The sequence below is a fragment of the Larus michahellis genome, chromosome 3, assembly GCF_964199755.1.
Source record: "Larus michahellis chromosome 3, bLarMic1.1, whole genome shotgun sequence".
Taxonomy (NCBI): Eukaryota; Metazoa; Chordata; class Aves; order Charadriiformes; family Laridae; genus Larus; species Larus michahellis.
In genome coordinates this window covers 28,801,541-28,815,556 of record NC_133898.1, presented here as the reverse complement: position 1 = coordinate 28,815,556, position 14,016 = coordinate 28,801,541, and the positions used below count along the sequence as shown (strand labels likewise).

The 14,016-nt window shown below is 37.8% G+C and overlaps 1 protein-coding gene across 4 annotated transcripts in view; it reads left to right on the top strand.

The window, feature by feature from the left end:
* The window catches only part of KCNK2 (potassium two pore domain channel subfamily K member 2), a 108,557-nt gene that overhangs the window by 44,257 nt on the left and 50,284 nt on the right, over positions 1-14,016 (top strand). For 3 of the 4 annotated variants that reach the window (XM_074579446.1, XM_074579448.1, XM_074579447.1), the window contains one exon: positions 513-630. In XM_074579446.1, the coding sequence (XP_074435547.1) occupies positions 513-630 (118 nt within the window). Of the gene's footprint in view, positions 1-512; positions 631-8,431; positions 8,933-14,016 lie in introns of those variants that run through there. The other variant, XM_074579450.1, reaches the window with a different exon arrangement.

Sequence of the window (14,016 nt, the reverse complement as noted above, 5' to 3'; positions counted from 1 at the left end):
TTAATCTTTAATTGTTGAATTATCTGTTCTACAAAAGTATTTTAATTAATTGGCATTCATTTGATCCAAAACAATGCATGGACACGTTTTTTCTTGGAGTTTTAAAATGGCTGTGTTTTAAGAAGTACATTTGCTTCCCTCACTCAATAGAGGAATATTTGGGGAAATTCTCATTGTTAATATTTGTCTATTGCATATTTTTCTTCACCAAATAGTTGCAACAGTAAAAATAATTGTGTTTGCCATCTAGCTAAGGTGATGCTGTTACTGATGTGGATTTTGCATTCTTCTTAATGGTCTGGAGTTTACAGCTCTGCTGCGTGCTGAAGTGCTTGGGTGTCTGCTGAAGATTAAATTGTAGCCTGACTGAATGATAAAACTCAAGCAGAGCAACACTGATCCTTTTCTGGTTTATTGATTGGATTAAATAAGTGATTTAATCAATTTACTGTGTAATGTGTATTAATATTCTTGTTTCATGAATATTGACACAAATCTTTTTAAACTTGCAGCAAGTAGTGGCAGCAATAAATGCAGGAATCATACCTTTAGGAAACACATCTACTCAGATCAGTCACTGGGACTTGGGAAGTTCCTTCTTCTTTGCTGGCACTGTTATTACCACCATAGGTAGGACACAGCTTATTATTTTTTCATAGTAAATGAGCTGAAACTCTTCTGATTTCCAGTGTGTACATGTATTTGTTAATGGTAAATCTTCCAAATCTTCTGGTTTAAAGTAGAGAGTTGCTTTCTAGCTGCAGGGGCAGAAATTATAGCTGTCTGTAAGAATCCCTACTTGAGTAAATGATTCTTCTGTAGAAGAAAGATGTTCCTGTATATTTCTGTGAGGTGACTAGAAGAGGTTGTGGAAACATTTTCTGGGGGGAATTTGGTCAACTGTGTAATCACGAGTGTTAAATAGGGCATGATTTAAAGCACATGTGCATTAAACCTTGACTGAGATGTATGGAATTTCAAGTCTGTATAATCCCATTCTCTGCCGTTGTTTTCTCTAAATTGTGAAAAAGATGAGAACATGGTAAAGATTCAGTTCAGCTTAATTTAATCAGTTATGAGTGTTGTATCGATAGGCCGATTTACATTCGAAGGCTTACTTTGAGGCTTCTGTTGTGTTCAGAGAAGTCCAAAGCTGTAAGGTGATTTATCCATGCTCACAAGCCCAGGGAGTTTTCTGGATCCTTTTTGCATTTGAGAGCCACTGGCCCTCTGAGCAGGCGTGAACAGGAGCGGCGTTTCAGTTTCTCCCCTTTGACTACAGTATAGTACACATGGTGTATAGTTCAAAGCTCACAGAAGGGGCATCCACAAAGGTGGCTGGAAATTTGAAGAAGAAATCAAATGAGAAAAATGTAAGACCTACATTATTATGAAAGTAATGTATAAGAAATTTTAACGCTGTTACCATAATAATCTCTATGTAATATTTATATGCATATTGTGATGGAAGGGGATGTTCAAGTGTTGTACGTACCTTTGTTCTTTCTTTATGTGGAAGTGCATGAGTACTATATTTTTTGTATGTTTGACTATGTATACATGTCTATATACATATGTGTAAATATTATGTCTACGTGTAATATTTTTTCACATCTAGGATAACTGAAACACAGGTTTAGTGAAAACAGAGTGAAACTTTTACCTCCCTGAGGTTAGTAACAAACTTAATGATTTTATAGTAGTAGAGCCACAAGAGAATAAAAAAACAAGTATTGAAAAATGTAATTTTAACACATTATAACCAAGAAAAGCAAGAACCTGGAAAGGATAGCTTTATGATCAGTCTTATGTTATCCTCTTCTGGCAGCACAAAATTTTTTGTTGTAGGAAAGTATCCATGATCCTGTAGAAAGTGCTTAGTATTTGTTTCAGTTCCAAATAAGGATACAAATTGAAGTATAAAAAGTGTTCGAGGAATTAAATGATTCAAAAATTATTTTAAAGCAGTGGAACATTTCGTTTCACTATTATTTTGTTTCTAAGTAAAACTAAGGCCTTTTTATTTAAAAATGTTTCCTGATTTAATTTATTGACCTGATTCAACTGAAACATGTGTGAGTCCTGCTTCTTAGAGGAGTGGGATCTGAAAAGGCATCCAGGCCACAGATCCACTGTCCCCAAGAGGCAAGATAACCCAATAGGAAATACATTTGAAAATTAATATTTCAGGTCATTTCTGCAAAGCAGCATCATTAGAATCAGGTCAGACTAGGCAACTGTAAATATTTGTTTCAGGTTTTATGATAGAAAACTGAGAAAATCTAGGGAAAAAAATCTTCAGTAAAATAGTTTGGCTTTGGAGTAACCGTTTTTCATCAGAGACCTTTTCTGATGGGAAACTCCCAGTCAGTTGCAGTTTTGAGCTTTGCTTCTTAGGACCCGAGGACAGCACGCTTACGTGAAAGCTGTAGTGTTGGTGGCATTGTCTTACTGCTATGAACCATCTTCCCTATGGTTCACAGGGCTTGCAGTGTGACAGCAGGCAGAGAGCTGTCATGAAAAGCCCTTGGAATTGTGACTTTCTCGGGAAAATGTTGCCAAGTGTAAAAGTTGGGTGTGCTTTCCTTTATTTTTTATATTATTAAATGCCATCAAGTGATTTTCTGTTCAGAGCAGTATCTCTTCATATATGAGTAACCTTTTGAAAATGAAGGCATTCCTTCCAATTAGGGGGCATATGGTTATCATGTAACTTGGTATTTCAATTTCTCAAGAGACTAAAACGTGGTTTATGAGCATCTCCAGAGAGACTCCATAGGTTTCAGCCAAACACTACGGATATTGTCTATGGACAAAGACAGAACCGTATGAATTCGCAAAACAACTTTACAGAAATAATGTGTAAAAGTGATTTTATAAATATGAATAAAATTTATAAATATTCTGTCCTTTAGACTGTATACCTTAAGAAGTACTTGAATAGAAGAAAAGAGGATTACTAGCATTTAGAGAAAATGATAGCTTTCCAGTGTTGCAGCAGATTCTCTAGCTTTTCAAACCTCTTATTACTATAATTTTACCTTATCATTTATCCCATACTTTTCCTGGCGATATCTCAGAATCAAAGAAATTCAAATGGAACCACGATTTTATTTATGGGTAGTGTTTCCCAAACCTTTCTTTAATGACAGTAGCACTTGCATCCCACCAGTATTTAGTTCCTGGGGAGAGAGGCTAATAAATAAAGCCTTTAGCATTTCCCTAAGCAATAAGTTATTGTTTTACAGTTACTGTTATTATGGTGTCACAGTAGCGATGAACATTTAAGTGAAAAATATTGACCGTGTATTTTGGTGGCTATTGGCAGCAGTCCAGAACAATCTGTAGTTTCTTACTCTTCTGGGTCTCCTGTGGGCTGCTGAAAAGCTCTGTGATGGGGACATGTAAATCTATTAAGCTTCAAAGCCAGCTAACAAAAGCAGAGGTAACACTAGAGAAAGCATGGCTCGGTGTTTATTTAACAGGTTTTTTTAATGCTCTTATAATCCTTCATGTTACCAATAAATGTTACAGTGCATATTATAAAATTAATAAAGTCAGTTTTAACAGAACATATTCCGTCATACTGCTACTAGGTCTTTCCTAAGAAGTGGATTTAATTGAGAGGTCAGGGTCAAACAATTTCACAAGACTTTATCTAGAAAAGATCCTTTGTAGCTTTTTTTTCCATGTCTGAGCGGGTTGGTTTTGACCTTGCATTTACTGCTGTGCAACAGCATAAAACTCGTTTCAGGAATGGACCTCACTGGTTATAGGTTTGGCTTGCTTAGGTAGGCGTTCTCGCTTGTGGATATGTTTCTAGCACAAATATGCCTCATCTCAACAAAGAAATGTGAAACTACGTGATTACTCTGTGCCTTTGGAGAAGTTTCAGAGAGTCCCTAAGAGGGAAAGGGGTAACAGGGAAATGGGAATGCAAAAATTGGCTATGAAAAATATTGTTGCATTGTTCCGTGGGATAATGTGCATGCTGCAAAGCACAAAAGATACTCTATTTTTCTACCTGAAAATGTCATTATCCAGTCAGTCCTGTTCCAAGACCAGATGTCCAAAGAAAAGGAAGAAGAGAGTTGTCAAGAAAAGCAAGAAAAAATGGTAACTCAATCATAGAGCTGGAGATAGTGCTGAGGAAGAGGGGAAAGTAATCTTCATGTCACCTCTTTTCATTTTGAGAGCCCATTGTTGGCGCTGTACATGCTTTTTTATCCTCTAGATCATTTCCTTCAATAGGTAGCTTAACTCAGAAATGGGCATACAGACACAACCTGTGCACACCCTGCTTCCCCCCAAACAACTTACGTTTTAGGGCTCGAGGAAGTTTTACATTGGCAGCAGGGTAGGAAAGGAGACCTCTCTTGCTGCAGGCTTGAGACCTGTGTCTAGAAAAATGAAAAAACAGAGTAGACACGCCAAGGCCTTGAGCTTAGCAGTTGTTTTACCAAATGACTGCTGTCTCAGCACATGAAAAATGTAGTGTCAGAAACCATAATATCAGAAACCGTGTCATGAAAACCTCTACTAGACTCCTATGGATCTTCAGCTATAATAGCTGTTATTATTTCTGCTGTTATTCCAGCCAGTCTGTAATGACTTTTTCAATCACTGCAAGTAGATATGTAGTGGAAGGGGCACTTGTTCAGACTCCTGGAAGATGGAGTATCTTGAATAGCAGTTGCGCAGACATCGGGAGTGCCAGCAACCCCACTGGTAGCTGGTTTGCCAGAGTGCATCCTTTCAGACAGAGTCGTGTCTACGTGGGGGTGAGCTCACTGCACTCCGTTAATACCTTAGCACTTGAGGATACTTTGCAGCCGTATTGATGTCCAATAATTGCTAATAACTGTGTCTACAAATCAAAAAAGGAAGAGCACATAACTTCTTTTTGTACTTTTACACTTTTTTCACCAGCCTTTGATTTTTGAACCCAAACTTCTCATATGCACTGGAAACTGAACCTCTTGAGAAGTTCACTCGTGACTTTAACTTAGTCTTTAACATAGCTTCATGCATCTAGCTATATTAATACAGTTATGTTTTTTGTGTCCAAAAGCTTAGCAACCGTTACTAAAGTGTGCAAAGGAATGTGAGTCTTTTTTAAAAAAAGACACTAATTGTAAATATTTATGTTTTAGGGAACAGTTGTGAATAGCAAGCAGCTAAGATTCTGAAAAAAGACTAATATTTTTGACTAGAAATCTGAACTTGATTTGTCACTTTTAGAGTTGCAATTAGTTATGTAGCTTCAAATGCAGTTTCACTGTAAGGAATACTTTATGCTGTTTTTCCACTGCCTGGACACAAGCTTTCCTTGTGAAGGCAGGGTATTTTAAGAAGTCTTAATACATTGCTTATTGATTTAAAAGAATAATAAAATCCTGCTGCTAAATCTGTCCCTTCTGGCACCATTTCACTGCATTTTTGAAACATAAAGTAACAGAATAATGTGTTGATAAGTAAAATATACAAAATATGTTTGATGTTACAAAAAGACAAATATTTTTTATAATCAAATGTGTTACCTATCATGGCAGATAATCATAAAGACAAAAAATTGCAAACGATGTTGAAAAACGTGTTCAGAAAAGTGAGAAGCATAATGTATTTATGTTAGAGCCGTTTTCATTTTGTTTTTGTTTGTTCCACCAAAGAAGAAACATCTATCAAGGATGAGCATAAAAATTAAATTTGAAAAGATTACTCCAATTTGCTTATCGCAATACAAAGGCTGTGATTTCTGTTTCTGTATTTGCTGGGATTTCTGTTTGTGTATTTGAAAGGGAAGAAAAAAGAGCGTCGAGTGCAAGTGTTGAGGTGATTGAGGAGGGGGCTGGTGAAAAGCCCCTAAACGTAAAAAATATAAAATGCATTTTCCTGAAAAATACTATGATGTGATTTTTCTCCATCATATCAGTATTCAAATCTGCATTTAGGACTGTGGCTTAAGTGAACTTGACTACGTGGTGGACATTGCAGTATACAGCTTCTGAGGATCTGTTTCTTTCAAGGCTCCTCAACTCAAAATAATCTTCTTTGGATCCTTTTCCAAAGCAACAGGTAAAATTTCATGAAGGCAGGGTCAGGATGCATATATCCAGATTTCATACAGCTTCTAGCAGGGGTATGTGTGTGGCAAAGCTGAGTATAACCAGTCGGTAAGCCCAGCTGCAGAGCAATGCAGAAAAAGAGTCGTTAAGATTTATGGTCTGTGAAAATGTGGTAGTGAGAGACACGCTAAAGAGGTCACTGGGGAATGAGGTGGAAATGCTCCTTCCATCTCTTACTCTGCAGAGGACTCCACCGAAAACTCCTGCTGTCTTACCGTGATTTCATATCGAATCAAAGTGTGTTAAATATGTATATCTCATCTGATAAAATGTCAACAGAAAAAGAACTAGTTTGTTTAAAAAAAATCCCCCTGAGATCTCTTCAGAATTCATTCTTTCCTCTAGGTTAGTATTGTGCTTCCTTCCCATCCCCGTGCTGCTGTTCTTAATAGACGATGTTAAAACTAAAATAGCTTTTTAGTCTCTATTTGTTCCATTCTAATTTTTCTCCTTTGCTTCTTTTGTTGCTCCTGCAAAAAAATGTCTGAATTTGACCCAGTTATTGGCTGTTGACAGATAGTGGTTCCCTCGTGCTCTGGGGAGACCTGTTAGGATTTGGCAATAAAATTCTCCAAATATTTCACCTGAACAGAGCATACTCTCTCCCAGGACAGCAGCGACTAAACAAGATTTCCTTTGTAACTGTTCCTGCCAGAAACAGTGCGGAGGGAGCGTATTACCACTGTGCCCTCAATTTTCTCCTGCATTTGTTCAGGCAGCGAGAAACAGGGCTTATCTGACGTGAATGCTAAGGAAATAACACTTGGACTGTACAAGGTTCAGAGGTAATAATTAGGATAAGACTGCTGGGAGCTAGGGAACCTGGAACAGTGGTGGAGGAGGGACCATGGTGAAGAGCTGAAAGGAAATTGTATTAGGTGAAGAGCTCAGAGGCATCGAGGGCTTGTATATCAGAAAAATGAAATTGAACGAGCAAATCAGAGGAAAGAAATTGAGCCTCACTGACCAAAACAACTGAAACTAAGAGGAGGGGAGGACCACTTTTTTACCTGCACATGCCAGAATACTCAGCAATGCTAAGCGTGGCTCTGAAATTGAAGAAATGCAAGTTTATGGGATGATACACAGCTTTAATTACACAGAGAAGTGCTATTTTTTCTATCAGCCCCTTTTTGATATAGAGGTATCTGACGTGCAGGTATATGGTAAATTGCAAGCACTTGCGTGTTCTGTGGGGCATATTCGTAACAGAAAGAATCTGATATCTGGTGATATTGTTACTTTAAATTATTAGTTATATCAGAAAAGCTTAGGGTGCTGTAGCCTCTTAGTAGTGTGAGTGTACGAGGGAATTTTTGTTGACCAGGTAAGTTCTGAATTCTGGACAAGAACTTTGGCAATGGATGGTATAAGGGGATGCTGTCTCTTTAGAGAAGGTGGTGGCACATTTCACATCACTTTTCATATCTTTTTTGCACTGATCTTTTTTTACACATTTTTACACATTTTTGGTCTTTTAATCTTGATTCAGGGCACTGCCAGCTACTTACTTTTCCTGTAACATGGAGTTTCCGACTATGTTTATAATCTGGAATAATTTTTCCGACCACCTGGAATGTTTTTCAACGTTGGTGAAAACATCGGGTTTGTCAAAATAGCCTTTTTAATTTCGTCGATAAGCTTCCTTCTAGGCAGCACTGATGGTTTTGTCTTGGTGTGGTGTCTGTTTGTTGTTGGACCTTGCAAAGCAAGGGGGAAGATGTACCATTTTGCAGTTTGATGTGCTTGCACATTCTGACCTTTTAATCTTCCTTCCCCTCAAAACCAGCAAAAAGTTGTGTTGGGGCAAACCGCCAGGTATGCAGCTTTCCATCGCTCTTTTGTACCTTCTGTAATTTCCTAAACAACAGACTACAATTAACGCAGTTTTGCTGAGGTCTTGCTGTGGAGCGAAAATGACAATTCGTCAGTTGTGACACAGTCCCCAGTTTATACTGCAAATGAGCACTGAAATTTTCACAGCTTACTCTGTTAATGCTAGTGTGCTAATGGAACTGGATTTTGTTTTCTCTCTTCGGATCTCTTATCACGGGCTGATCAGTATAGGGTTCCTCAGCCTGCCGATCATGTCCATTTTAATTTCCAGGTTACGAAAGCTCGTTGTTATCAATAAAGGAAAGGCTGCCAGGAAGAATTGCTGAATATAGTTACATTGTTTGCAGAATGCTAGGATGAATGAAATTATTTCCTGCTTCCTTTTTTGTTTATTTTCATAATTGCATCAGGAGTGGTGCAACCAACCATGAGAACCTCAAATCCCATAAGCAAACAGAAGCAGAGGACTTTGGAAAATGCAGGAAAAAATGAATGTTTTGTGCTTTGTTTCTACTAAACAAGAAGTAACAAAATCGGAGTCACTTAGTGTGCAGGGTTTAAAGGTCGAAAGAAAAGCACCTGTGTATATATCCCATCAGGACGATCTGTTGGTAAGTTCCCCTTTGACCATTTAAAGCTGTTTACCATTATGTGCTGCTTTATTCACAGCTGTTTGCACTTACTGTTTAGCTGAGCTGCTAAACAGGACCAGCTTTTAAAAAGGGGATGGCAGCCATAATCAATGCCAGATTTTTTTTTTATTTTTTTTTTAAATTTTTTTATACTAGTTACTGTAACCTCCTTTGAAAGTGAAGCTGACCATCTCGGCTTGAATTCATACCTGCTGGTCACTTTAGAAAGTAAGGCACTTTTTAGATGCCTTTGGCACAAGTTCTGGATTCTAAAGACTTCAAGATCCGTTCTGGAGCAGTTTGTTAAATCTGGTCAGATAGCATGTTGCTTTATACCAGGTGAGAACCTGCCTAATAGAAGTCCTGCTCAGTTTGCCTATCACATTGACCTGAATGTAGGATGAGGTGGTTTTTCTTCCTGCCAACTAAGATCTGAAGATCTTAGGCTTGTGTTGTGTTGAGGCTTTGCTCAATGTACACATCCGCTTGTACATCTGCTCACGAGTCCCAGGAATGCCCCTTGGCATCTCTGGCTGGTTGGAGCGGGGCAGGGGCTAGTGCTCACGGAGGATAGCTGGGCCTCAATATTCCAGTCGTGTACTGAATTGGAGATCTAGGATCTGATGAAGAAAAGGCTCAGGTGGCCAGGACAGACCCTTTGCGACCAATTCACTCGAATATTTGTATGTAAACTGGGCTGTATCATCCCTGACAGCTGGAATTAAAAACCTTATGGGTTCTATTTCCGTGATATCTGAAAGATAACTACTCCCACCCCCACCCACCCCCCTCTGAGAATAAAGAAATGGAGTTATGCTGATAGCCTAGAAGGGCTTAAAATTTTCTTGAAGTGAACTGCCAGTACTATAAAATTTGATGTTGTGCCACCAGCATTATAGAGTAAAATAGCATTAAAGTATCACTACAGCGCATGAGAATATCCATTAGCATTTTATAGAAGTGTTTCTTTTTTATACACTGAGAGCTCTCTATATTTTATAGATCTGTCATTATTGCCAGCAGCTTGGTTCCATTAAAAAACCTGAAAAACCAAAAGAGAATCTGGGTAGAAATACAGGCAAAGGGGAAATTAACAAAATCCATTAACTTTTTTCAGCGAGTTTTTTGCTGTATTGAATCCTCTGGTGCTTTGGAAAATCTCACCCTCTGGTCTCATCCATTTTGAAAGAGCTGCATCAGTTGGTATGACTGCAAGTAAAGTTCTAGCTCACATCTCAGTGTGGGTTAGAAATCCGTATTTTTCAGGAGTACAAGTTTATTTCTACAGTAACATGCATATAGAACGCATATGCAGTGCATAAGGTGAAGAGGATAAAAAGTGACAAAAGCTGATTTGACCTACTAACGCAAGTATAATCGTTGAGTACAAAAGTTATATTCTGATGACTTCAGTTTTTCATTTGGGAGGAGCAGACATTTACAAAAGATGCTTGTTACTTGCAAGTCAATAGTAAGACAGGTGGTAAAAAGGAGTGACGGGATGCATACTTTAGTTGGCAGTGAAGAAAAGCCCTGTGTATGCATTATCAACCCTTTTCTTGTCACACTGGGTTTCACCAATGAATAGCTAGATGTTTTCCCAGGTGTGGAAAAAAAAAAAGGGGTGTAAGCTAAAGGAAGGACAATTGTCTGCTACATACTAGCTGAAAGCGAATAAATATGTGTGGTAGTACAACTATTAGCCTGGAAAACATATAATGAGTTGCTCTGTATCTCAAGGTGTTCTTGTATTGGGTACTAATGGTTATAATTTTAGTCTGGACTTGTGCAGCAGGATCAGGAAGAATAATAACTTTTTCCTTCTAGTTTAAATTAATTTCTGAAAGTCATCCTATTCTAGCTAAGGTAGTCTTGGATTGATATTTATTTATTTATTTATTTATTTATTAAGAGAAGCGGTTAGAAATATTCTTTGATTAGCATCTAAGTTTTTGGCTTTTTGGTTCTGTAGGGACAAATCTGCAAATAGTTTTACTGTGCGGCTTCATGTGCTTTTGTCCCTTTTCTGTGCTTGTATGGGATTCTGATGTATTTTGCAGGACCAGTAACCGGGGCCTAGAGAGATCCAAGCATAATTAAAGAAAAAATATTACTTCATATGGACATCTTTACTATGGATGTTTCATAGCAAAGATAACTGTAAATTGAAGCCTCACTTGGTGGACAGACATTTGATGGCAATCACAGTCCCAGTTGGCTTCCCGTACCTGCAGGGATCCTTCCTCAAGACCAGTTGTCCGCCTGAAATCAGTCATTCAGTATGCTCAGATACTGTGGGTATGGAAATCTTAATTTAATATTTAGACGAATAGGCAGTATCAAGCAGTCTGAGTAGGAAAAATAATTCCAATCTTGAGAATTCAAATACTTTACAAAATCCATCGAGGCAAAGGTGCCTTTTTTTTTAACGCTTTGAATGTAACTACATTTTTTCCATTCCATATAACTTGTTATTCTTTTCTATAAAAACATATGTTTAAGCTTTGGTATCCAGAGTTAAGACTCTATCAGGTTAAGGATGACATTATTTGAAACTGTTCGTGGTGTTTCTCATCTGCCAGAATGTCATGAGGATGCTTGAAATTGTAACCAAATGGAAGAATTCGGTGCATCACTCTTGTTACCTCTCTTGTTTTGGATAGCCAGACTCTGACTGTCACTTTTAAATAATTCCTTCCTTGCTTTCATCACCTCTTGCTGTATAGATTTTTCATCTCACTTCCTTTCTCCAGCATAGAATCTGAATTAAATGCTTCTCAAGAATGGATTGATGAGGCTTGCTACTTGTGGGGCTAACAAATAAACTCTTTTCTGTCACTGGGGTGAGTTGTACAACTTATTTTAGTTCAGAAAAATACTCTTTTTGGTAAAGATAAATACTTGAAGGATCAGATTGCTTTTATTATGTGTTAGCATTTTGTTAACCTCTGAAAACTTTCACCATCTGAGAGAGACTGCATAGGAAGGAAATTCCCTCCTCTTGTCTACAGTTGTTGTTTCTTTGTGTCCAAATTCAGAATATGGCTTTTCTAGCTCTTCAACCCCCAGGATTGGCCGTAGTGAGGATTATTTGTTCACCTGTAATTTGCATGGATGACCTTGGTTCACAGATCTTCGAGGCTTTTTGCTGTGTGATGCATCACAGCAAACAAATAATTGTGGAACCAGCATGGTGCTTGCCATCCACTGTTCAGATCTCTCTCCTGTTGTGTTGTTTTGTCAGTCTTGTTTATTTAGATCACAGACCTTTTGAATTGTGTGTTTTGGGTCATAATGGTAACAACACAATCAAGTTCAAGATCTCCACAACTACCTGAAAGGAGGTTGTAGTGAGGTGGGGGTCGGTCTCTTCTCTCAAGTAACAGGCGGTAGGACAAGAGGAAATGGACTCAAGTTTCACTGGGGGAGGTTTAGGATGGATATTAGGAAAAATTTCTTCACCAAAAGTGTTGTCAAGCATCGGAACAGGCTGCCCAGGGCAGTGGTTGAGTCACGATCCCTGGAGGTAGTGATGGACCTGTTGATATTAAGGGTCTTTTCCAACCTAAATGATATCCCAAGTACCTATATTGCTCAGTTTAACTGATAATGTGTTAGGGAGATATCTTACACTATGCAGTTAAAATTGCTATTTTTTATTTCCTAGCTCTGCATTGAAAAAAACCTCCTGCATCAGAGTTCTCTCAGATTGAGGATCTGTACTACTTCTAGTTTACGTTATCTAATTTTATGTGATATTTGAATACTATTTAAAAAAAATAAAACAACACAAAAGACTAACTTAAAAAGACTGAAACATTTTTTCAATGTAGTAGTGTATCTTTTACTCTATAATCTTTTTATTAAATAAGATAAAGTAATGTCAGAGGCTATTAGAGTAGGTAACATTCTCTATAGGAAATCGGTAATTTTAAAGGCTTAAAAAGGTCTTTGATTATATATTGTTGGCACCCACTCTAAAGTCATGTTGGCAGTGTGAATGTAGTCTTAGATTTGGACATAAATATACTGAAACACGTTTGATGTCACCAAATGCTTTTAGAAATCTGCCAGTAACGTTGCTGGGTTAAACCTTTTCTCTTCAAGCAGACCCAGAGGTATCATTTCATGCCTTTATTGTACTGCAGTTTGATAAACTTCACTCTGATGAGAAGAGCAAAAAAACAGCTTGCGGGCCTGATAAACAACCATGGTTGCTGCTTGGAGAAATGGGTGCAGGAAAATACATTTGCTAGAATTCAGGAAGTGTTAGGGCACCGACAGCCATGGCGGTGCTCCTGGTGAAGGCAAAGAAACCTTTGCTCTCTGGCTTGCTCTATTCTTTCCCTGATATAAGAACGGATGGTGGATGGGAAAGGAGATATGTTACGGGTTGTAAACCTTGCTCCACATTTTGGACAGTGTAATTGGAAAGTGCAATTCAACAGCCTCAGAAGGGAGAACTTCTCTGACCATATGTCTGTCTACTGTCTGGTTAAGAACTGGCCAGAGAAAATGTCGGTGTCAGAACAAAAATCCATTATCTGATTCACATCTGGTTCCATTACAGATCGTCAAGACTTAGAAATTTTTAATTTTTTTCTGTGTCTCGTTACGGGATTTATTGAGCTTCTGCTGAGTCCTGAAGTGGTATTTTCTTAGGCTACATAAAAATGTAATTTAGGTTTGCATTTGGCTGAAATTCCTTATTTTGCTGTGAGAACATTTGTGGATCATCTGTGTGGAGAGGCTTCTATAAATTTGTAATGACTTGTGACAGACTATTATTAATATATTTTTCATCCTAGTAAATAGCTTTTAAATTTATACTTGCAAGCATTGAATGCTCGTCGGAACTTTTGAGTGCTAGTTAGTCATTGCCGTTGAATTGTTCAAAATTTTCAGATCTATAAACAAATATGAAATACGAATTTGATTGTTCAACTAAACTGCTAGTCCCTTTCGTCCACTATAGGTCAGTGAAGATTTGAAGGAGTCATTAGTCTGTACTCTTCGCTCTGTTTTTATCTTGCAATCTTCAAGCTATGCTTTTCTTGTGATTAGGTAAAAGCAGCGGTAACCAGTGTGGTTCTGCAGCAATAATTAGAGAAGAAATGAGTCAGTGCCATCAGAAATGTACACGCATTATGACTGAGCAATTGCTACTAGTAGAATATTAATGTGAAAATAGTGTTCGATAAGAGTGAAGATACTGAAATGCAATAATTAGATATTTAATTGCTAGACCTCTTGTAAATATATAGATTCATAGGTGCCTCTGAAGCTGCAGTATTACTAATAGAGTGGTTTTGGTAGATCTGGCAGAAAAAGGAAAACAAAATTGTATCCTTCTACTAAGCCAGTTGACTTTGGGTTAGAGTACAGGGTTAAGACAGCAAAATGTCCTTCTTTCTTTTTATTTT